Source organism: Barbatula barbatula (genome assembly GCF_947034865.1).
Source record: "Barbatula barbatula genome assembly, chromosome: 24".
Taxonomy (NCBI): Eukaryota; Metazoa; Chordata; class Actinopteri; order Cypriniformes; family Nemacheilidae; genus Barbatula; species Barbatula barbatula.
Genome location: NC_136787.1, coordinates 16,995,918 through 17,021,667, shown reverse-complemented (window position 1 = coordinate 17,021,667; position 25,750 = coordinate 16,995,918). Strand labels below are relative to the sequence as shown.

The following is a 25,750-nucleotide window of genomic DNA, read 5'->3' as shown; positions in this document are numbered from 1 at the left end:
GGAATTGTAAAATGTTGAGAACCCCTGTGTGAAAGCCAAAATACTCTAGGACAGATTCTGAACATTCAGACATTTTGCTCTCGGGCAAAACTCAAACTCCGTTTTGAACCAAAGGATTTGTCAAGTGACACAATAACACTGTCTTTCTCCATTCCTCAGGTTTTCATCTCAGCGGTACAGTAACGGAACCGGCCACACCGTCAGAACCCGAAATGGTGTGCAGCGTAGCCATCAGTTTCGACCGCTGCAAGATCACGTCTGTAACGTGCGGCTGCGGAAACAAGGACATCTTCTACTGCGCTCACGTGGTGGCGCTGTCGCTGTACCGCGTACGGCGACCCGAGCAGGTCAAACTTCACCTGCCCATCTCAGAGACTCTTTTCCAAATGAACAGGGACCAGTTGCAAAAGTTTGTGCAGTATCTCATCACCGTCCACCACACAGAAGTTCTGCCCACCGCCCAGAAACTGGCCGACGAGATCCTGTCCCAGAACTCGGAGATCAACCAAGTGCACGGTGAGAAAGTAGAGCATACAGAACATATCCAAATGATCCAAACATGGCAATGGTTTGTAATAACGGAATGATTTTAATGCATTTACGATCTTAAATGCACTATCAAATTGAACCCTTAACTTTAGCTTTTGTTTCTGGAGAAAGGACGTTTGTCTTGCAGCCGTTTTGAAGTCCCATGCACATTTCCATGGCATTGAGTTTCTGCATTCTGTTGCACTCCCAACTTATTAGTGTTATCTGGTTTTATGGTCCCAATGGCTGCTGACATAAATCTAGAGGGAGAGAAAGACTGCTTTAGTCTCTTATCGGGAGGCACAATGGACATATTATATTTCTCTTTTGTCGGGAAAGGGAAATCTAAAGCGGATGTGCCAATTATGGGGGAGAAAAACGTCAGCGAACAGCACATTTCAGATCGGGGGAAAAGGAAGTGCTTTCATCAGGCCCGGCCTGTGTGAGGTCACGGCTGGAATGCAGGAAGTCAGTTTGATGTGGCGTCTAATAAATCTTTACTACACACCCGCTGCATTGTCGACGACGCTTAAATCATCGGCTGATGTTTGGAGTTTCCTCGCTTCACTGCGCATGTGTGAAGAATCTCTAACATCATGTCTGCTTTGAATTAAGATTTTGTGTAGATTTCAGGGTTTGAGGTGTGCTGAGTTTTAGGTATAAAATCTGTTAGTGTTTGGTGTACCTTCATGTTCTTCTTATGTATGTGATTCTTTCCTCTGTGGAACACAAAAGAAGATATTTTGAGAATTGTCTCTGTGGTTTTGGGTTCATACAATGGGAGTCAATGAGGATCAGTTCTTCAAATATCTTCTTTGGTGTTCTGCATAGGAAGGAAACATGAGAGAATTTTTGCCCGAACTGTCCCTTTAATACTGTTCACTGATTTATTGGTTTTGTGTTTGTGAATCAGGGGCTCCGGACCCCACGGCAGGAGCCAGCGTGGACGATGAGAACTGCTGGCATTTAGATGAAGAGCAGGTCCAGGAACAGGTGAAGCTCTTCCTGTCTCAGGGCGGATACCACGGCTCGGGCAAACAGCTCAATCTCCTGTTCTCAAAGGTTGGAACGACATTTCACACAACGACTTGCTGAATCTTTCAGATATCTCACAACATAAACCATAAAATAAACATATTGCTTTTTAAGTATAGCATGCAATCTTACATCCTCCTTTAAATAAATTAAACATTCTGATTCAACTTCTGATGATTAAGTCGAATCTCAACCGATGCTTGATCGCATGCACGTGTTCTGCAGGTACGGGAGATGCTGAAGATGCGGGACTCTAACGGCGCTCGCATGTTAACGCTCATCACGGAGCAGTTCATGGCCGATCCGCGGCTGGCGCTATGGCGACAGCAGGGAACCACCATGACGGACAAATACCGTCAGCTCTGGGATGAGTTAGGTAAGAATCTCTCCATGTCTTTTAGGACTTTTTTTTCTCTTATGGACATTTTCTTTGTTGCACCGGTCACAAGCTGGTCTCCCATCTTGATATGTTCCCAACAGTCTTCTAAAATCATCTACCCATACCATCTGAGACTCAAAAACGGTTTTCGTGTTTGTTGTTCAGCAGTTATGGGGCAGGACGGATGTGTTTTTGCACTCACCGTGGCCTGCTTTGAGAGCATCTTCACGGCACTCAGAACGGCACTGCGCTCCACCTGCATCTCTCAGGATGGCCATTTAGAGGATGCTGCCTTTGCCAGATTGCATATTCGTAGCTTTTGCTAGTGATCAATATTGCATATTCTTTTCCCACTTAAAACCCTCCTGGGCGTTGCGTCTAAAACACAGTGCGGTAAGCACACGAGAAGCGTAGTCCTCGATACCGACGGCGCACTCCGGCCTGCTTATATCGCTTCAATTACTGTAACTAGATCAGAAAGCACCGAGCCAAACAATAAATGTTGTTTTACTGCAATTCGATTCACCCAGCGTGGCGTATGTAGAAAATACATCCTGCTTTTTAATCCTCCGTCTCGATCTGTGCGATCAGCACTATTGGAATGAAAGCGGTGAGAATTGGAAGGACCTGTAATCATTTTAATTGTGACTGGCAAGGCGCGTCGCACCCGCCTGCCAGTTCTCAAATCCTGTGATGTTTCATCTATTTGGCTTTGGCACCCAGCAGCAGCGGGCACAATTGGAAGCCTCCGGGTCCCAGAGTGCCAGGCGCAGAATCGGAGAGGGAGATGAACACTAAAACGATTGCGATTCTGACGCTGCGGTATGAGCGAGTCTGTTTGGATTATTTTAGAAAACTAAACTACCAAGTATTTGATGTGCTCCTAAACTTCAGGCGGCCATTTTGAGAGCCCTTATAGACCCCTGAAGTGCTCACGGAGGGTCAGGTTCATTAGAGACTAGAAGAAAAGAACGGATCTCCCCTCTCTCTCTCTCTCTCTCTCTCTCTCTCAGATGAATCATTATGGCTGTCAGACCCTCTAAGGCCCACCGTAATTGGAGAGGCCTTCGTTTTGAAGGCTGCCCCTCCTCTTCCTCCCTGACAGGCACGATAATGCGAAGAGCGTTTCATTAGATCCCGGACACTTAATCTGACACCGGCGGCCAGGTAGGCGCTGAGGAAGAGGAGTGAAGGGAGACGGCTCCCAGCGACTGTGTAAGGGAGATTACGGGCCAGATTTATATTCCCACCCCTCCCGACATTTCCCTGCTCCATCCGTCTTCTGCCTCCTGAGCCGTGAGCTTTTGTTGGAGGAACAAAGACATGTTTGCATCGCGGCTGTTTGGATGAGTTTATTGATGTCGCTTTGGTTTGCTTTAGCAATATCGTCCGGAATTTGGGATCGAGCAGTATCTGGCGTGTGCATTTTTTGTTGTGAATTTGGTGTAATTTGTCATAGAATGTGATTCATGGGAATCAATTGGATTGTAGAACGAGCGCTTTTTATGTATGTTCGTAAAAATATAAAGTAGTTTCAGGTGGAGAATAATGAAATGAAGGTTTTAATTTTGTGATAACAAGCCTGATAAATCATGCAAAATAAAACGACAAATGTGAACTATACCTTAAAAAACGTGTGGCGTTATATTTGTTGGGTATTGCTGGGTTACCAGCGACTGTGTGTAGATGCACAGGATACTCTCGGCTCGAGACAGGGACTGCTGACAGCAGGGATACGATTTGGAGTGAAAGCTCAAATTAGGTTCATGAAAGCCACGGTCAATGTGAGCGTGGGGGAAGGGACGCCGTCGGGCTGCAGTCGCATTATTGTGCGCATGAATTTATTCCGCGTCGATCAGTATTGTTTTAATTAATCCGGTCACAGGGGCTCGTGCATTGAAAGCGATGCCTTTTCATTTGGGTTACGTATGACGGAGGAGACTAGAAAATTAGGCCAGGACTCCTCTCAGCTGACGTGATTACACTAGCAAGCGCTAATCTGTCACATTATCCATACACAAAGCTGCAGCGACGGCAACTTCAAGACAATGGAAGAGAAAATTGCCAGCAGCCTTGATAAACAAGTAACCATATTTGTAGTTTTCCTGACATGTTTATAGAGTCAAGTAGGTTTGTACGGCTTTCTTTCGTTATGGAAAATGTATCATAATAATTTATATACAAACAAATGTTTCTCTGTGTCGATTTCCCTCATAGATGTTTAAATCTATGCCGTTTTGTTATGCACGCAAGTCTCGCATGTTCAAGCATGCATGTTTTCCGTGTCTTCCGACACGCCGTCTTCCAAACAAAGAGTCGAAACTGGCGTCCCCTCCCCCTCCATCAGCCTCCCAGCATCTTCTCCTTCTGCATCCCATTTCTCCTCCTCTGCTTTCTCTCTGTCCTTTGTATTCTCCTCTTTCTATCTAATTCCTCTCCTGCCATCATCCATTTGTCTCTCTCTCTCTCTTCATTTCTCTCCTCGTCTTTGCCCCTCCTCCACTTGGCCCTCTCCTCCTCTCAGCTGGGTCTTGCAGGTAGTCTCGGCATGTCATTGTGGAGCACTCTGGGAGTGATTAAACCATCATACACAATCCGTATGGCGCGGCGCTCGCGTCAGCCTCCATACATCACTGCCTAATGCAGCCAATGGGATGAATTAGAGGCAATATGAACCTCGCGGGTCATCGCTGCTAGCCGCCAAAGCCAGACGATTTTACCCGGTGAGGGACGTACGGTTATCGATCCAGAGCCGCATATATATGAGCGCGTTCCGCTTAACTACTACTTTCTTTGGATTCAAAGGGGTCTGCGTTTCTGTATGGCGTTCAGCTGAGTTTTATTTTATCAGATGGAGGATTGTGAGCATGAAATTGTAGTTTATGTATCAGAAAAACCAATAGACCATTTTAGGGGATGTATACACTGGTCCAAGAGCACTTTTATTGATTTAATTTTTAATCAATTTAACATTTTGATTTGGTTATAAATGTTCTGTTTATTGTGTTTTGTACAAATGTTTGTGTCGTGTTAAAAAACCTGAAACAGGAAGTGGTCTGTACCAGCGTTGTTTACGTCTTCCCAAGTGGTCTATAGCTGTCAATTACTGGCTGAAATTTAAGAATGAAAATGAGGAAAAAGTATGATATTACATCAATTAAAGGTGTTTATCTACCGAATGAGAAAATCCTATCTGCTTATTTACACAACCAGACGAACCGCTTTCAGTTTCCTGCTAGTCTTTTCGACCTTAATAAGCAAAAATAAAAATATGTTACTAATTCCAAGAAATTGCTGCCATTAGTGAGTCACATCACATTTAAAGTGGAGCGTAAATAACAAAAGTTAAATCAAAGTGTCGTGTGAGTGGACGACCTCGTCTTAAAGGTCCATTATTCTCTGAGGTTGTTTGTGTGTGTTAGCGGTAAACGGCTCAAGTCGAGCGGTCAGCTGACCTTTTATGTTTTGTGTTTGTCTGAGGAAATGAAGCCGCTCCTTCATTGCTTTGAAACCTTGTTTGGAGGGATTTTAAGATAATTTACCGTCGTCATTTATTCACCCGTACGTGGCTAGAACCCTATTTTATGTGAAATGCAAAAGAATATATTTTGAGAAATGTCTCTGTGTTTTATATTCATACAATGGAAGTTAATGGGCTGTATGTTGTTTGGTGTATCAACATTGTGATATTCTGGTTTGTAGATTTGTCTATGAGATGTGTTGGCCTGTTTCACCTGGCAAATAAACGTAGGAAACGTAGACAAGTAACATCAAGCCTCTCGCAGATGGGATTGAGATATCTGTAATTCTTTTCAACTCCTAAACATCTGGAATGATTATTTTTTTATATTTATACTTATTTAGCATTGAAATGTGAAATATTTAAACATAATGAGAATATTAATTTATCCCCGAGCACTATGCCGATGAGGCCCAAATCTAGATTGTGACATCACCAAGCATCTCTCCGTCCCTGTCTCTCTGAAATCCTGTCTTTGTGTTGACACTGTCTCTCTCGCTCTCTCCCAGGTGCCTTGTGGATGTGCATCGTGCTAAACCCCCACTGTAAGCCCGAACAGAAGGCCGCTTGGCTCCGACAGCTGAAGAAGTGGAACAGTGTGGATGTGTGCCCCTTGGAGGACGGTAACCACGGCAACGAGCTGCCCAATTTAACCAATGCCTTGCCTCAGGGTGCGCACGGCAACCAAGGTAAGCGTGTGCACGCGTGTCGAGGGGGTGGGAAGCAGGTCTTTTAATCAACTGTGCCTCCCCGAGCCCCTTTTATTAGGCTTTGTGTGACTAATGGAATACCCATAATAACGCTTCAGCGCTTCCTTTTGTCCTTGCTGTGCAAATCGTAACTGTGGGCCAAACCCAGGGTCAGGGCTTTTCTTTGAAACTTTTTGGGTTGTATTGGGGTGAAAATGACTGGGGGAATTTTACGATGCATTTTCTTATGAATATTCATGCTTGAGATGGGTAATTGCTTAAAAATGACTTTCTTGTTCCTCGGGCACGTGTGCTTTGGGTTTAAATGGGCTGTAGAGTCATGGGTGCTGATTTTCCAGATGTTTCACGTGTTCCTGTAGTTGCTGGAAATGCTTGGAAGAATTTTATAAATGCATTAATGTTGTATAGACCAGATTAAAATTTAGCTTTGGTTTGTACCGGGGCTGTTTGTTTATATTAAACCTTATTTTTTTGATAATATAAAATATTGCAAAGTAAGAACTTCCTGTACGGCCCTTGATTTTTCTAGACAGAGTACAGTTTTTCATATACAACTTATCAACAAAGAGTGTTTGCTCGAAATAATGATCACAAATCTTTAGCACAATTGTAATTACTCTCTAAAAACAGAGAAAACTTTCTATTGCCAACTATTGCTAACATCTATTGCTAACATGAACACATACTTTAGAAATCTTTAGTATATAGTCAATTGTAGTATACTGTGGTGTCCTGCTCTTAATGTATACTACAGTATTGCTCATCCGTAGTAAATACTGTAGACTACTTTCATGTTTACTATAGTAATCTGTAGTTTATTATTGTATCGATCACACTTTAGCTTATACTACAGAAAACTGTAGTATACATTACCATAGTCAATTGATAAACTTTGTCTCAGTTTATTGTTTACTAAAGTGAGCTCTAGTAAACTGTAGTATTGTCTATTGTAGTATTAACTGTAGTGAATCGTAGTATATAGCAGAAGTGTAATATACTATTGCAGTATTAACTGTAGTGAATCGTAGTATATAGCAGAAGTGTAATATACTATTGTAGTATTAACTGTAGTGAATCGTAGTATATAGCAGAAGTGTAATATACTATTGCAGTATTAACTGTAGTGAATCGTAGTATATAGCAGAAGTGTAATATACTATTGTAGTATTAACTGTAGTGAATCGTAGTATATAGCAGAAGTGTAATATACTATTGCAGTATTAACTGTAGTGAATCGTAGTATATAGCAGAAGTGTAATATACTATTGTAGTATTAACTGTAGTGAATCGTAGTATATAGCAGAAGTGTAATATACTATTTCAGTATTAACTGTAGTGAATCGTAGTATATAGCAGAAGTGTAATATACTATTGCAGTATTAACTGTAGTGAATCGTAGTATATAGCAGAAGTGTAATATACTATTGCAGTATTAACTGTAGTGAATCGTAGTATATAGCAGAAGTGTAATATACTATTGCAGTATTAACTTTAGTGAATCGTAGTATATAGCAGAAGTGTAATATACTATTGCAGTATTAACTTTAGTGAATCGTAGTATATAGCAGAAGTGTAATATACTATTGCAGTATTAACTGTAGTGAATCGTAGTATATAGCAGAAGTGTAATATACTATTGCAGTATTAACTGTAGTGAATCGTAGTATATAGCAGAAGTGTAATATACTATTGCAGTATTAACTGTAGTGAATCGTAGTATATAGCAGAAGTGTAATATACTATTGCAGTATTAACTGTAGTGAATCGTAGTATATAGCAGAAGTGTAATATACTATTGCAGTATTAACTGTAGTGAATCGTAGTATATAGCAGAAGTGTAATATACTATTGTAGTATTAACTGTAGTGAATCGTAGTATATAGCAGAAGTGTAATATACTATTGCAGTATTAACTGTAGTGAATCGTAGTATATAGCAGAAGTGTAATATACTATTGCAGTATTAACTTTAGTGAATCGTAGTATATAGCAGAAGTGTAATATACTATTGCAGTATTAACTGTAGTGAATCGTAGTATATAGCAGAAGTGTAATATACTATTGCAGTATTAACTGTAGTGAATCGTAGTATATAGCAGAAGTGTAATATACTATTGTAGTATTAACTGTAGTGAATCGTAGTATATAGCAGAAGTGTAATATACTATTGCAGTATTAACTGTAGTGAATCGTAGTATATAGCAGAAGTGTAATATACTATTGCAGTATTAACTTTAGTGAATCGTAGTATATAGCAGAAGTGTAATATACTATTGCAGTATTAACTGTAGTGAATCGTAGTATATAGCAGAAGTGTAATATACTATTGCAGTATTAACTGTAGTGAATCGTAGTATATAGCAGAAGTGTAATATACTATTGCAGTATTAACTGTAGTGAATCGTAGTATATAGCAGAAGTGTAATATACTATTGCAGTATTAACTTTAGTGAATCGTAGTATATAGCAGAAGTGTAATATACTATTGCAGTATTAACTGTAGTGAATCGTAGTATATAGCAGAAGTGTAATATACTATTGCAGTATTAACTGTAGTGAATCGTAGTATATAGCAGAAGTGTAATATACTATTGCAGTATTAACTGTAGTGAATCGTAGTATATAGCAGAAGTGTAATATACTATTGCAGTATTAACTGTAGTGAATCGTAGTATATAGCAGAAGTGTAATATACTATTGCAGTATTAACTGTAGTGAATCGTAGTATATAGCAGAAGTGTAATATACTATTGTAGTATTAACTGTAGTGAATCGTAGTATATAGCAGAAGTGTAATATACTATTGCAGTATTAACTGTAGTGAATCGTAGTATATAGCAGAAGTGTAATATACTATTGCAGTATTAACTGTAGTGAATCGTAGTATATAGCAGAAGTGTAATATACTATTGCAGTATTAACTGTAGTGAATCGTAGTATATAGCAGAAGTGTAATATACTATTGCAGTATTAACTGTAGTGAATCGTAGTATATAGCAGAAGTGTAATTTACTATTGTAGTATTAACTGTAGTGAATCGTAGTATATAGCAGAAGTGTAATATACTATTGTAGTATTAACTGTAGTGAAACATAGTGTAAAGCAGAATTGTAGTATACTACTGTAGTATTAACTGTAGTGAATTGAGGTACATTGCGCTATCGAAGTACTCTATTGTAGTATCACTGTAGTGAATCGTATTATACATAGTATACTATTGTAGTATTAACTTTAGTGAATTGTGGTTATAACTTCGTAACCTAAACGCTCGTATCTGCAACACCTGTGAATGACAGTTGAGCTCGCCGGACTAATCTGCCGACTTATTTGCAAAGGTTTTCTGCTTTGCCCCAGACTGACAGGCCCCCGGGGGCTTTGCTCTCAAAGCTAGCATTGAGAATGACAGAGCAATTTCCTCTCCTCTTCCCCATCTCTCCTCCTCAGATTCGGGCGCCAGGCCCCACCGGACGGTTTTCACGCGAGCCATCGAGGCGTGCGATCTCCACTGGCAAGACAGCCACTTGCAGCACATTATCAACGACGACCTCTACACCAACTACTGTTACCATGACAACACTGAAAATTCGCTCTTTGACTCTCGCGGCTGGCCTCTGTGGCACGGTGAGCAGAAAAAAGACGTTTGCTTGACTTGCCTCTTTGTGTGCATGGCTTTAAGACAAAAAAAGTGTGAATAGATGCTTTATGTGGAACGAGAGAACAAGCGATTTCAATGTTGAGCTCAGACGGACATCTGCGTTTTGCTGAATGTTTTTTGGGTTTGTGTGACAGAACACGTCCCCACGGCCTGCGCCAGGGTGGATGCACTGAGATCTCACGGTTACCCACGGGAGGCACTGCGATTGGCAATCGCCATCGTCAACACCCTGCGGAGACAGCAGCAGAAACAGCTGGAACTCTTTCGAAACCACAAGAAAGGTAAAACAAGAACACTCACTCAGGTTTATATAAAGGTTGTATGAAGGTAAACCACAAATGAATGTCTTCCGTGCGGGGAGGGCCTATGCCGTGGGGTTTGTGTCAAATTCATATGGTGTTTCCCTCCACTGTCCTTATTTAAGAGTGGCAAAAAGGCCAAAACAACATTTGAAGAGCAGTTTGAACAATTATCCTTACACACTCAACAGTGAAACACAATATTCAGTGTGTTATGGTCAGGTTTCATGTGGCTTTGCTCTTCACTGAAGCTAAATGTCCACTCATGGGCGGCACGGCTCGGGTCAATTGCATTTAAATGCAAATGATGGCTTGTTGTGGTAAAAGTGCCCACGCATAATTCATAGTATTCAAACGAGGAGGCCGTGCTGTGCGGACAGGTCCGTGACTTTATGTAAAACGCTGGTGCGGTGATTTTTAGAGACAGTGTAGTGTTCCTTTAGTAGTAGATGCTTTAGGGTTTGGACCAAGGTAGAGTTTGCTTACCAAATTCGCTTACCCTTTTTCATTCTCCAGACCTGCTTCATAAAGGAGTGACGTCCATCACTAATTTGGAAGGATGGGTCGGTCACCCTCTGGACCCCATCGGGACACTCTTCAGCACGCTGATGGAGACCGGCCGCGGAGATGAAGACGGATCGCATGGAGGGTTCCTGGACTTCTCGGGTACGAATGCATCTTCGAATGAGTTTTTTGGTGATTTCAGAATGGTTAAATGCATTTTTAGACCCCTAGACACTCTCTCGTGTAATCCTCACGTAGGCTTCAATCTCGGGTTAAAAAGATGCGGTGTGTATTAAGAGTAAAAAGGAAAGCGTGTTTTTTCTCAAACTAGAAGTCGTAACTTTCCTCTTCCCTTCTGCATTTTTAATGCACTTTTAATTTTAATGTTTCTCTGTCCTCATCTCTTATTCATGAGCTTTGATTGGAGAGATGACTGGATCACAATCAGAGAACACGCTGCTGCAATTATACAGTATTGTTGCCTTTGGGCTCGGTCGCTTTCTGATTGGCAGAGGGGCAATCTCGCCCGTCTCCTGCTCGCCCGCTCATGTAGGAGGCCAGTGTTAAAAATCCCTTCCACGGATTCATTTAGGGGTCAGATGAGGATGAGATTGTGAGATCTCTTTCATTGCTTGATTGGAAATATGGTATTGCTGCTTGTTGATGCATTGTGTGTGTGTGCTTCTGTTTTTTGTGCTCTGTTTGGGGTTTTATTATGTTTGGAGAAATAGATTAGAAGAAATTAGGAGAAATAGCCTGTGGCAAAGTATTACCTTGCACAGTATACAGAGTTCGACTCGTATGCGTAAACACGGTTTTGATGCATGTGCATTACGACATATTGCAATACCTCTCCGAGCCTATAGGGGTCAGGTTTTGTTTTACTACCTTGAATCGATGCCCCCAGGGCACAGTTACCAACAGGTGGTTAAACTAATTACTGCAGGAAATGGAATGCACATGCGTGACCTGCTAATACTTTGTACGCAAGGTAACAAAATTCCGGTAGTGTACACGTGTAAAAGTCCAAAATGGTTTCATTAAAACAAGTTGCCAATGTACAGTAGTCACAGTAATGTTATTGTTCACATTTCTCATATTGTGAACTGCGATGTACAGCATACCGTAATAAATGCGCAGCAATTATCGTGATATCACTGCTGTCAGTGTGTTTCCATCAGCTCAGATATAAATGTTACCAAAATATAATTGACCTCCGTCATTCAGAGGTTTAATGGAGCATGGTACGACCTGTCCTCTCCGGCCCGGCTTCTTCATTAGACCCGACAGAGTTCATCTCTAGTGACTCATTATACAACCAGACCTGTCGGAGGAAAATCGTCATTTGAGGATCTCGCTAATATTACAATTCACTTTAAAGTTGGCCAAAGCACCGATTGACGCTCCTTTCTCTTTCTGTAGCCGGCTCCATGAGCTCCAGCAAACACAGCGAGATGCACTTGTTTCCGTCCACGCGGCGCTTTCTGGAAGAGGGCGAGTCATATCTGGCCCTGGCGGTGGAGACGGCGCTGATGGGATTGGGTCAGCAGAGGATCATGCCCGACGGACTGTACGCCCAGGAGAAGGTGTGCCGGAACGAGGAGCACCTGATTGCCAAGCTGCAAGAGGTGGACTTGGACGACACCCTGGTCAAGATCTTCCGCAAGCAAGCTGTCTTCCTGTTAGAGGGTGAGTCTTTGTGTTTTTACTGGATGAATGAACAACAGTTTTGTGTTTTTTCATTAACTGAGGTTAACGGCTAGCCTCAGGGCGTTTGGGTATAGTTCTGCAATGGGTGCGTTTGGGTCCTCCTGCGTCAGCGTGATGTCTAGCATTAAAAACATATATATATATATTTATTTTTGAGTGAGAATTGTGCACAGCTAAATTAAACTTGCACGTTCATCAACAGATATGAAAAATGCGGTTGTTTCTATGTTTTTAGAAAGGTTTTAGACTCCATTAAGTTAGGTTTCACTCAAAAACGGCACGTTGGTGTGCTGGTGTTGTGGGAAAACCAAACAGTGTATGCAAACAGAGCCTGCGATGAACGCTGCTGGGTTGTTTTGTAAAGAGAAATGAGCTGATAAACTGATCCTGTTGTGTGGGTTCATCCGCCCAGCCTTCACCAACAGCCGTGACGCCGGCACAATAAACGGGAAAGCACACATTCTATTGGCCGTGGGGTTTTGGCTGAATTTGAGAATACATGAAAACAATAAGAGTATTTTGTTTATCAAGTGTGTGCTTTAATAGAGTTGTGTGTTCAGATGTTGTGAAGTTGCGTGTATTATATTGTATTGAAGCTTGCTTTATTTTTGTCACAATTATCATTTTGTTTATGGAGTGAAACTAATAGAAAAATCTTTGCTGTGAATTTAAATGTTGATGGTTTCTGACGGCTCTTGTGTGTGTTTTTTGTTTTAGGTGGGCCGTACAGCGGTCTCGGGGAGCTCATCTACAGAGAGAGCGTTCCCATGCACACATTCGCCAAGTATCTCTTCACATGCCTCCTACCTCACGATGCCGAACTGGCGTACAAAATTGCACTGAGAGCAATGCGGTGAGTTTCCCGCACGAGTGACATTTCCCTAACAAACTCATCCACGGCCGGGGATTATTCCTCTCTGCTATACTGTGTTTGCTCATTCTTAGAGTTCACGGTTACGTCTCCTCTATTGTTCCAGATGTGTGTGTGTGTGTGTGTCTAGGGTGTAGTAAGGTTATCTGGGGCACGGTTTAATCAAAAAGTGCCTTTTGCTTGGAAAACTGCTAAATAATTCATGGCCGCTGAAAATGAGTTTTTGAAAAAGTGTGAATGATAAATATGTGTCGTTGATTCTAATTTGGGCTGTGAGGTAACGCTGAATGCTCCTTTTATGAAATACACACTGTGAGTGTGTGTGTGTGTGCGAGTGTGTGTGTGTGTGTGTGTGTGTGTGCGCCCGAGTGTGTGTGTGTGTGCGCGAGCGAGTGTGTGTGTGTGTGCGCGAGCGAGTGTGTGTGCGCGAGTGTGTGTGTGTGCGCGAGCGAGTGTGTGTGTGTGTGTGCGCGAGCGAGTGTGTGTGTGTGTGCGCGAGCGAGTGTGTGTGTGTGTGCGCGAGCGAGTGTGTGTGTGTGCGCGAGCGAGTGTGTGTGTGTGTGTGTTCGCTAGCGAGTGTGTGTGTGTGTTCGCGAGCGAGTGTGTGTGTGTGTTCGCGAGCGAGTGTGTGTGTGTGTGTTCGCGAGCGAGTGTGTGTGTTCACGAGCGAGTGTGTGTGTGTGTTCACGAGCGTGTGAGTGTGTGCGCATGTGTGAGTGTGTGTGTGTGTCAGCTGTAGATTATCATGCACAACGAAAAATCTCTTTAATATGAATTTAAATATTTAAATTAATTCTTTGTCTGCACACACACACACACAGTCTCTAGTGTAAAGACAAACTCCTGTACAGTAAAAGAAGCCTAACTGTACATGAACCGTGAGAGATGCTTCTTATATCTCGTTGTTTATTCACATCTGGTTCAGATTATCGACGCCGATCGCATATACATTTTCCGTTTTTGAGCAACCAGCAAAAATCCTGTTACCAGATCTGACTGGTATTATGATATTTTGATGGGATTATCTTCACTGGGGATTTGCAGTTTGGCGGCGTCGAACACAGATCCGCCTAAATTTAGCCGCGGCAGAAGCTTCAAGACTCTGTATTGACTTTCTCTATAAAAAGCCTGTGTATCAGACCTGGACTGATCTCCTGATCATTTCCTTTAAGAATCTTCCAAAACATCTCGAAACTCATTCAGTCGTGATCAGATAGATTGTTAGTGGCACTTAGGCCTATGTACATCTGTCTGCGTTTCTGAAGATCAGCTCTTATTGTGTTTTTTGAAGGTTTTTCAGACTTTGATACCAAGTAATAGCCAATTTCAGATTCAGCAAAAGATTTAACAAAGCACACTCATTTGGAACGCAAACAGACTTTAGAAAGAGTGTTGACCTAATTGAAGTTTTTGTAGTTCATGGTTGTTTTCCAAACAAGTCATTTAACGGTTTCTGAAAGAGACACACATCGTGTTTAAGGTTGTATGACATTTGTAGAAGTGTGTGGGTTGCTGCTGTGAGCATAGAGAGCATTTCTAACAAAAAAGTTTTGCCTGTTTGAAACCAAACGAACATCAGTACGATTTGTCTCTTTTCTCTTTGTGTTCCAGGTTACCAGTGTTGGAATCCACAGCTCCTTCTGGCGACATGTCTCGCCCTCACCACATAGTGTCAGTCGTCCCGAATCGCTACCCGCGATGGTTCACCCTCAGCCACATCGAGTCTCAGCAGTGCGAGCTGGCCTCCACCATGCTCACTGCCGCCAAAGGTTAGACCATCGTTCTCCTCTGCGTCCATCCGTCAAGCGCAGGCTGCAATTACTCTGACAACGGCGCTGTTTGCTTAATGGCAGCCTGTGGACCGCATTTCCTGCTTCCAGCATTCACATGACAAACACACAGGCCATAAAATCAGGGTTTGGAGAGACGGCAAGCTCGGAGACATTTGCTGTGTTATTTTTAACATGTGATCACATAACGATGCGAAGAGCTGAAACGGTCAGATCTCAGTCTGTGATCTCCTCCCAGACTCGAGAGTTTTGAAGATTTCCGCTGTCAGATTCTCAGTATCTTGCGTCAGGTTCAGAGGATCAGATGCCGGTGGCGTCGCCACTGCTGCTGACTCATGGGCTCATTATGCTGTGTGTGTGTGTAGTCGAGGGGGATTTGGAGTGGTTAATGTTTCTCCAAGGTCACTGGTGACTGTTTGCTGTGTTTACAAAAATGGCCAGTCACGTCACATTTCCACCACACGTGTGAATCTGTTTGAATGAATCAGTTATATCCCATGAAATATTTACGTAATATACAAAAAATACTAAATGGATTGCCAATAGCCTAGCGGTATAGTTACTTTTGACAAAAAAAAACACTGTGATTGTGTTAATTATTGTATGCAAGTAAAAATGAATTGCTAATGTGTTTCAGTGGCATTTTTGCAGTCCTGCGTAGTCGGATCTAGTAAAACTAGTGAAACGCATGTGGTTATTTGTATTGCACACATTTGTAAGGATGTTTGTCTCATGATATCATTTTTCTGCGTTTCTAGGTGATGCACGAAGGTTAGAGACAGTATTAGAGTCCATACAGAAGAACATTCATTCGTCCTCTCATATCTTCAAACTGGCGCAGGATGCCTTTAAGATAGCAACGCTCATGGACAGTTTACCGGACATCACTCTGCTGAAGGTCTCTCTGGAGCTGGGTCTTCAGGTATCCTCAATCTATCCCAATGGTTAGTGTTTTACTCTGATATTCGAGTTTTTCCTGATGTCTTCTGTTCTTAACACCTCACAGGTAATGCGGATGACTCTGTCGACGTTGAACTGGCGACGGCGAGAGATGGTTCGATGGTTAGTAACGTGTGCCACAGAAGTCGGTAAGTCAGTGAAAATGATTACTAAGACACTTCTTACACATTGGGAATTTTGGATGTGTAATGACCCCCGTCTCTCATGTGTGTGTCTGCAGGGGTCTACGCCCTGGACAGCATCATGCAGAGCTGGTTCACCCTTTTCACGCCCACCGAGGCCACCAGCATCGTTGCCACCACCGTCATGTCCAACAGCACCATCGTACGGCTCCACCTGGACTGCCACCAGCAGGAGAACCTGGCCAGCAGCGCGCGGACGTTAGCACTGCAGTGCGCCATGAAGGACCCCCAGAACTGCGCACTGTCGGCCCTCACACTCTGTGAGAAGGACCACATTGCCTTCGAGACGGCCTACCAGATTGTGCTGGACGCCGCCACCACGGGCATGAGCTATACGCAGCTCTTCACCATCGCGCGGTACATGGAGCACCGCGGGTACCCCATGCGGGCGTACAAACTGGCAACACTCGCCATGGCCCACTTGAACCTGAGCTACAACCAGGACACGCACCCAGCCATCAACGACGTGCTATGGGCGTGCGCGCTCAGCCACTCGCTGGGTAAAAATGAGCTGGCCGCCATCATCCCCTTAGTCGTGAAGAGCGTCAAGTGCGCCACCGTGCTGTCGGACATTTTGCGGCGCTGCACGCTGACCACGCCCGGCATGGTGGCGCTGCACAGTCGCAGGAACTCTGGGAAGTTGATGTCATTAGACAAGGCCCCACTAAGACAGCTCTTGGACGCCACGATCGGGGCCTACATCAACACGACGCACTCGCGGCTGACGCACATCAGCCCTCGGCACTACAGCGAGTTCATCGAGTTCCTCAGCAAAGCCAGAGAGACTTTTCTCATGGCGCACGACGGACACATTCAGTTCACGCAATTCATAGACAACCTGAAACAGATATACAAAGGCAAAAAGAAACTCATGATGCTGGTCCGAGAGAGGTTCGGCTAGCGTTTGATATGGTGTCTCAGTTCAAAATGAGGACAAAGACGTGGAAACAATGCGACAACTGAAACAGTTCGAACCACCGCACCGGTATTATGTGTATAGACTTCACGCTAAAAAAATTCTCAAAAAAACGAAAAAAATGGAACGTTGTCATGTCTGTGGAAGTTTGTGTGTGTGTCCCTTTTATTTGATATGAGAGCGTGCGAAAGAGTGGAACGGTCGTTTCGGTTTACACACTGAGTATATGTTGTCCAGTGGCGAAGGTCCACACAGCACTCCAATTCTCTCGGTTAAACATTCACAGCCTCAAAGTGAAGAAATATGGCTTTAAACCAAACAACACCTCCATCCTACGTGACGAGTACCTCATATGGCTTCAGCTTTACTCCTCTCTGAACCAGTGTACTAAAACAAGTGTTAGAAAACCATGGCAAAAAGTTTGGGACTCTTCTCCCGTTCCTTTGAGTTTTCAGTTTAGCAGGCTAATCGCGCGGCTTTGCAGTGCTGTTTCGTCCGAAAGCATGTCACACACACACACACACGCTTCAAACCCATTGTGCTTGCGCTTGTGGAAACTTAGCGACTGTCGACATACATTCTCAGGGATTTCTATTTGAAAACGAGAAAAAAAAAACCCACAAAAAAGACACAAAATGGTCATGAACACAAGAGTGAGAGCATTTTATTGTACTGTATATATGATAGTATATGTCTGAATATTGAAAAAATGTATACGTTAACTAATTTATAAAAGAATATTCTATGTAATGCAAAATACTTGAAGCTGCAGTACCTTGGTTTTCAAACGAAACATATCAGAGGGACTAAACGCGGGCCTCGGGCTCTGTTCGGAATCTGTGTCGCTTACTGCGCAGTATATACTGTCGACTCTTTCCTTATTTTTTCTTCTTTATTTTATTGAACAGTAGGCATTACATCACAAGAGACATTTCAGACATTTCTGTCACAGGACCCCAAGGTATCATCTTTGAAAAATACGCTATTGTATTTGACAAAATGTTACGTTAATTGCTAATACGCAATTTTTCCAATCCAATTAATAATTCAAAGTCATTCTATGCATACAGATGATTTGTACAGTATACGCACTATAGTACAGTAGCGTGCTATTCCGAACACAGCCAGCGCTGTCGGGGCTGGAATCGGGCAGTGAATCTGCGTGCTGGGTATCTATGCAGCACCACCTACTGCGCTCGATCGAGACAGTCTGCGGAATTCAGCGCAGACCGACTGTACGAGACGGAGGTGGTTCGGACGGACGCCCAGCGAAGCAGCAAGCCTTAGCATTAAGAATTGGGAATGCAAGAAACGCAGGCCAACGTGCCTCAAAAACGCCTAGAAATGTAGACTCAACAGTATGGATGTTAACGTAGACACGCAGAGCGATTGGCCTGGCGATGCTCTTGTTTCTTTCCTCAATAATCGAGAGTCACCACAACGCTTCATTTTTATGCACAATAACATGTACATGCCTATCTGCTGACATCTTAACTTTGTGCAGGACAGAAAGTTGCTGTGCAGGTCTGACTGTTCAAACGTTTTTTAATCCCTTTTTCCTTGTTGTTTTATTTTTGCGTTTCCTTCGTGTCGTTCCCGTAGGGTTTCGATGCGAAAACGGCCTTCTTTCTTGCCTTGTCTTAACGCTTTAAAATAACCAAACTGGAGTTCTAACTACCAAACTTGTTCATTAAAATGAAAGCCAACCGACTTGGGTTACAACTTCACTGTCTTTAATTTTAGCTGAATGCTTCTGTGCTTTAAAAAGCAGGTTTCCTACATTGTTGTTTTTTTGTTTTGGTGCAGAAACGTTGATGAGTGTCCCCTTCTTAGAGGTATGTCTGTAGCTTTTTTTCTTTTCGTTCGTTTAGGAACTGAAATATAATTTTCTTCTTTTTATTTATTATGAAAGGTTCAACGATTGTACTTCACCCGTGTCAACATGCTCATGAAGTTGAATTTAAGATTTGATACACCGATATCAATTTATTTATGTAACTAAATCACTGTTTTATAAACTTGTTAATGATTCAACATTTTTGTTTTAATTAAAATTAGTTTTTTGAGAGGAAGAAACTCATTGCGTTGTTTCTGCGCACAACACGAAGCCCCGTAAATTTGACTACATTTGAAAATAAATGTTTGATTTGTAGCGTTTGTGAGATTTTAAGATGTTCACATCAACATTGCTCCACATTACTTAAATATAAAAACTTAAGCACCACATACATGATTATGATACACGATTTTCATGCTTTTTCCATGATTTATGTTTATTTCAGTTCTAGTTTAGCTTTTATATATTTAAGTTAATGATTGTAGTGCATCAATATGAATTTTTCACTTTCTTGCTAAGGCTATCTTTTAATGTTGTTCAGGCAGATATTTAATTGATTTGGGTTAAAAGAAATGTTTCAACATGTCTTGGATTTTCTTAACTATAATAACCCTGGTACACAATATATTGAGCAATGCACAATAGTTTGATCATTTCCGGTATTGAACACAATTATATTCAACATTTCCTGGCACTTATTTCAGTTACTTTATTGGATCAATGATGTTTCATGGTTTGTAGAATTGGAGGAAAACTAAGTAGATTGATTTTACATGTTTTGTTTGTTGAGTTTCATCCTTTACCCAAAACCTTAGACTGGAATGTTGGTGACATGGAGCTCACTTGCTTCTGTTAGCCATTGTGAACAGAAATGAGAAACTGACTATGAGTCTTAAATTATCATTATTGTTTATCTAGTAACTCTTTAACTTCTGTCGATTTGCTTCAGGATTTACACTTTGGTAAATTTGACATGGCAGTTCCACAAAGACTTCATCCACCTTTGTCTAAACAGGACGTAGCTGACGGCAGTGGAAGATTGACACGAAAGTTATTCCTTCACACTTGGAGTATAAAGATAAGGTTGAACACAATTATAAAACACAACCGATCCTCACACACTCTGTGATAAACGTACAGACGTTGCCAAGATTTTGAACCTTTAAGATGTGAATTGAGGAGAATTGGTGTACATAACGTATTGCCGTCAAGCTCTCACCAGCTTTATTCTAGTTTTAATAATATTTTGAATGAACTTTTCACAAGGTGAATTTTATTTCAGTTTTAGTTTAGTGTTTGTTTTCATTTCATAATTTCAGTGACTTGACTTAAATGTGTTTCATTTAGTCCTAGTGCGTCATTTCTAATATTAATTCGCTCTTTAAATATTATTTAGGCAGATATTTGATTTGATTTAAACAGAAATGCTCTGTGTTTCGGCTCGTGGTCCTTTCCCCTCTCTCTCAACCCCATCATGTAACTTCATATAAAAGGCCAAAAAACCCTTGTACCGTCGGTGTTGGTTGTAATAAGGAATAAAGTGAACATTTGTAAAGTACATGCATATATTTCCATATCGTAATGATTTAAAAACTGAAGAATGAACAACATACAAGGGTTAAGGAGTCTTTCAGAACAAGACAATCAGATACAAATGGCTTAAAACCTTTTGGAAAGGACACCAAGATTCTCATGTGTGTTTCAGTGTTGTTCTGGTCTCTCTTTATCAGCAGTAATGGACAGATGGGATAAAGACCCGTGCTGACCAACACTCATCTGCTCTCAGAAACAGACCATCAGACCCTTTGGAAGAACAAACTGTGACGGGTTCAGCCATAATTCCCATGAAGCATTTTCATGGCAATGTCCCTGCCAAAACTGAGCTCAACAGGAGGCCGGGGGTTTCAGCAGTGGTTTCCAAGTTCTCGAGTGAAGACTGTGACAAATTCAAGCTTTGTGACTATCAGGCCTGACACGACACGCCGCTTACCAAAGACACCGGATACGGTGCTGTCAAACCAGAGTGATGACAAAAAACAAGTAATCGCTCACACACACAGGCTTTCATGTTTCCAAAAATAAAGGTTCCTAAAGGCTCTGTTAATCCGTTGCGTGAAAAGTTATATATAGTGGTTCTACAGTCCTAAAAAAGATTATAAATGGGTATTTGGAGAACCTTACCAAAGATTTTGGATAGCCAAAACCCTTTGCTGCCTTAAGTCTTTCTTTTAATGTTCTTGATTTTGAAACCTTAAAATGGTAACCGCTAAAGCAGGTGATGATTTACTCCTAAACCTTTCACTGCTGATGTCCCATTCATAAAATGTCCTTTTTCTTAAGCTCCAGTGATAAGAAATCTTTTGCGACCGCAGGGCTCGGTTCACTTCCTTCGCTAGAGTAAGTGCTGGTTGTAAATATGTTCTGTTGACGTGTGTTGTTAACACAGATGTTTCGTTCTGGGCAGTGGATAACTTTGATCCTTTATCACACGACAGCCAGACCCCAAACACCCTGCAACGAGTGTAGACCCAGCAATCTGGACGAGACCTTTCACAGACGCGACGGGAAATAGAATCTGTAAAACAATGAACGACACATCTTTCACACACAACTCGAAAAACCTTTCACAGATATTCCAGAGACATTCCTAAGGTGCAGAACGTTACATCATGCCATCACATGTCTTAATGTACTGGATAAAATTATATATTTTTATTATTTTATTTTAAGAAACCTTTAAAAAGAGAGTCATTCCAGGTGTTTTATTTAGCTTTGCTTTGGATATTTCAAACGGGGCCGGCACTTGGCATGGGCAATGGTGGACTGACATCTGTCTTACCCACCCAATGAGAATCTAAAATAACACCAAAAATTTCTTGTATTTCCTATTGGCTGAAAGCAACGTCACTTCACTCAAAGAGCGGCCTTAGTTTGTAACAGAGAAGCATGCTACATGCTACAGGTTGACGCAAAATACCATGCAAAGGAATTTCTTGAGTTTATTATAAAATAATGATGCAGTAAAATCAAATTCATTCCTTATAACGGGAGTGTTTGCGGACTTCGGTTTTGCCAAGCTTCAGAAATAAATCTGTCTCACTTCATCTCTAACACCCCAGTATGAAGTTTAGTTTACGTTCATTGTGCAGTGTAATCAGATTCATTCATGTAAACGTGAGCTTTTTTGCTAAATTAAACCGTGTCGACGATCGTTCAGTGATGGAGAACGTTATTAACCCGCCATCTTTATAGGCTTCAATGTCCAGTTTACAAACTCATGAAAAAAATCTTATTTCATGAAACAAATGTTTGTATATGTATTAGAAAAGGTAACAAAATAATGTGTTGTTTAAAACTAAATATGAATTTTTTTGCGACGATTCGGTTTTAAAAAGGCAGAAAACATTTTCTGTTGTTTTGACATGTTTTGTCCATTTCGTTTTCGGCAAATAAAGAGAACATATTTAAATGAAATTTGGGAGAAATTATGTCAGAACAGAAATAAACAAAAATGATCATTTTACCAAAACACATTCTTATCAGAAAAGAGTTTAATACAGAACAAATGGTCTCTTCATTTTTTCCGTGTCTATATACTGTATATGCCCACCCTTCTGCACCTGCCAGGAACCGGGCCTGATTTCAAATGTACCACAGTAAGATGTTTTCTTGCTAATTTTAAATCATGCAATTTTTTGGATTATCACACAAGTGTCTTGATGTAGGAAATGACGTCATTGCGGCGGCCTGGCAGATAACAGCAAAACATCAGTGAGTATTAGCAAAGGATTCAATGAATTCTGTCATTATTTGTCTCCCTTTAAAACATTTCATCCTGTTAATAAATTATAAAAGATATAATCATATTCGAAATTATTATGTGATTTTACTACCTTTACTTTGGCCATCGTTTGAATTGTTTTCTTTTATCAAAAACTGTTTAATGTCTAGCACTATAACTTTGCTCCTAAATGCCGCCGGTCATAATGAGAGACCATGAGAAATCACTGACCAATTCATAAGCTCCTCATTTTACCCCTGTCATTGTTTTCTCTTTTGGAAAGAATCTTTCCATGTGAGGGCTTTGAAGTCAACCTTCTGAACTTTCACATTCTCAAGATTTTACTTTCAATAATGCATGAGTTCACCTTTCACAGTACCTGTAATCTGTTTCTTGCACAATTCAACAGCTTTTAAACTAATGTTTCTATTAAGTAAAGCTTGTGAAGGAGAAGAAGAACATGTCTGGCCTGGTTATCAACCGTCAGAAGCTTGTTTTTGTGTTTAATCTATCCTAGAGGATAATGTGGTGTTTTGTCATAATGAAAGCATGCGGATGCTCAGAGCTTTGCAGTCATGCGCTGAAATCTCATTGGCATAATGTCAAGCAACAGCAATGTGGAAGAGAAATATTTTGAACTTTCCATAATGCATGTATAAATATTAGGCTACTGCTTTAAAGTGAAACGCTTGTTTTCTTTGCTGTATTTGAGGTCTGAAAAATAGGTATTTTCTGTTATTCTCACCTGTTTCTCCAGTTTTCATTATCTGCAAATACATAAACAATATTTCTAGTTGAACTTTTGGAGAAATATTGATAGTAGTTCACAGAATGAAAACTATATCCAAACACATATCTACACTGTTATTTGTTAACCGATTTCCCAAGTCAAATGTAAAAACTGAAATTTAGCCGTTCCTATACTCAATGGATTCCGGTCTTTGTGTGTGTCACTAGGATTTTGCAGACGTCCCGTCACGGCGTATTAAAACAAATCCCAGGATTTTAGGAGAATACAGTAGAGAAACGAAGAACTGTGAAAGCACAGTTCACCTGTGCCGGGGTGTTCTTGAGAGATGTGATGACTCTATAATCTGTCTGTTTCTCCTGAGAAGATCAGGAATGAGTCGAGAATTCATGAGTCGATGATCTCAGGTTAGAACACAGACGCTGCTGTCAGACAGATGAATAAATAGATTTATAAATAATAAATTGTGTTCATAATCTCAGACAGCGAACTACCCATAATGACCAGATGATGTATATTGCAAAGAAAAATGACATCTGACTTACAAGTTTGAATGACTGGCTATACCTGTAGCAGCAATATTACTAGATAGTAGGGTTGTCACGGTACCATAAACATGTTTTACGATACTATACCAGCTGAAGTATCTCGATACCAAGTAGTATCACGATGCTGTGCCATGTTCATGATTCAAATCTATACAAGATACACAGATTAAGATAAAACATTTTGTATTTACTATAGTAAACTGTATTATACTTTGCACTTGAATATGTTGTTGTATTAACTGTAGTATTTGGATAAATTGTTGCAAATACTGTAGTGTATTTAAATATTTACTATGGTAAGAATCAAAAACAGTTTTAGTAAATAATAAAGTACACTAGATCATTTTTCACATGGGAACTAATTCAAATGTGGGACAAATTGTATTGATACAGCAGTGTTTATAAAGGGAAATATTAGGCTTACTTTAAATACAGAACTAAGACGGCCAGTTGTTAGAGTTAGTGAATCAACTAACTTGTTCAAAGCGCTACTTTGAATCATTATCTCGTCCGAGTCATTCAAAACACACATTCAGGAGATAAACACAGCAAAGAGGCAGATGTAAGTGTTCAAATGAATATTAATGCGCTTGTGCAACATTGACTACGGTACTACGATACTACCGTTTCAAAAATTGACAGGTCCCAGGTATTTTGAAGCTCGAGCATCGCGATGCTACCATAGCATCGGCCCACCGCGCAACCCTACTAGATAGTACATTTATTTTCAGTATTATAATATACCGATATTGTCAATAATCTAATAACCTATGATTATCAATATTCTGTGACTACTATGAAGACATTGTAAAATAAATCAGCCTCATCTGGTTGATACTTCTCTTCCTCCCTAAACTTGTATTTTAAGTGCGATGAATTGTCCAAAAAAGCATAAAACACAAAATATACCAAATAAAAAGTTGCGTTTGACGGATAGCATTATTTATTTATAAATCCAGATGTTTTGAAATAATGCTAAAATTGTCACAATATATATTTCAACAGCCCTAAAATATAGTTAAATATGTTCCATAGAATCTCAACGCAATCGCATAGAAACTCATAACTATTTATGAAGTTTAGGGGTGGAGCTTCAATTAATATTTTTTTTTACAATCTGACGTTTTGTATAATTCACATACTAGAAATTTATACGAAATCACATCCTTGTCAAATAATGTTTTCCGGCAGATGTTTACTTTTATTCAATAGAGAAATTGTAAACAAAACCGAAAGACAGTTTCCGTGTATGTAATTATGAGTAAATAAATTGTTAACAGATATCAGGACGATTGAAATGAAGATGTGTGTTTTTGGTAAATGAAGCTGTGAACAGAATCTCAGATGCCCTTTAAGTTCATTAACTTAACTATTGACCCCTTGATATAAAATGTCAGTCTCCTCGAGAGAGGGAGATTTCTGTGTTCTTGGCAAATGTGATGTTTTTTTTCTGCAGTAAAGCACCAGCGTTCTCCCCTGGGCGATGAACAAACTTTAAGACTAACAGGCCGTCCCCATCGCCGGGCTTCAAAGGCGATCTCGCCACAGATGCAGCGTTAACCCAGAGATTTAAACAAGGTCTTTGCGAGTTCTTCTTATATCTAAAACATCTACCAGCATGTGAGACATTGCACCAGGGTGTTTGTGACCTTTTCTCTGGAGATGAAAGTCTCAGCTCACACTTTCATCTAAAGTAACAGCCACCAAGATTTAAAGCCACCGTCGCCTTGTGTGTGTTTTTTTCCCGGAGTCTCTGGACAGCGTGTGACGTCTCAACT

The 25,750-nt window shown here is 40.9% G+C and overlaps 1 protein-coding gene across 1 annotated transcript in view; it reads left to right on the top strand.

Moving 5' to 3' along the window:
- LOC306889527 (zinc finger SWIM domain-containing protein 6) overlaps window positions 1-19,128 on the top strand; it is a 50,814-nt gene extending 31,686 nt beyond the window's left edge. Inside the window, exons 2-14 of the mRNA XM_079448570.1 lie at window positions 160-516; window positions 1,442-1,590; window positions 1,789-1,939; window positions 5,972-6,151; window positions 9,616-9,792; window positions 9,961-10,107; window positions 10,642-10,791; window positions 12,052-12,318; window positions 13,057-13,192; window positions 14,822-14,979; window positions 15,759-15,922; window positions 16,007-16,088; window positions 16,181-19,128. Of these exons, the coding sequence (XP_079304696.1) occupies window positions 160-516; window positions 1,442-1,590; window positions 1,789-1,939; window positions 5,972-6,151; window positions 9,616-9,792; window positions 9,961-10,107; window positions 10,642-10,791; window positions 12,052-12,318; window positions 13,057-13,192; window positions 14,822-14,979; window positions 15,759-15,922; window positions 16,007-16,088; window positions 16,181-17,043 (2,981 nt within the window). The 3' untranslated portion in view covers window positions 17,044-19,128. The remainder of the gene's footprint in view (window positions 1-159; window positions 517-1,441; window positions 1,591-1,788; window positions 1,940-5,971; window positions 6,152-9,615; window positions 9,793-9,960; window positions 10,108-10,641; window positions 10,792-12,051; window positions 12,319-13,056; window positions 13,193-14,821; window positions 14,980-15,758; window positions 15,923-16,006; window positions 16,089-16,180) is intronic.
- The last annotated feature ends 6,622 nt before the right edge of the window (window positions 19,129-25,750 follow it).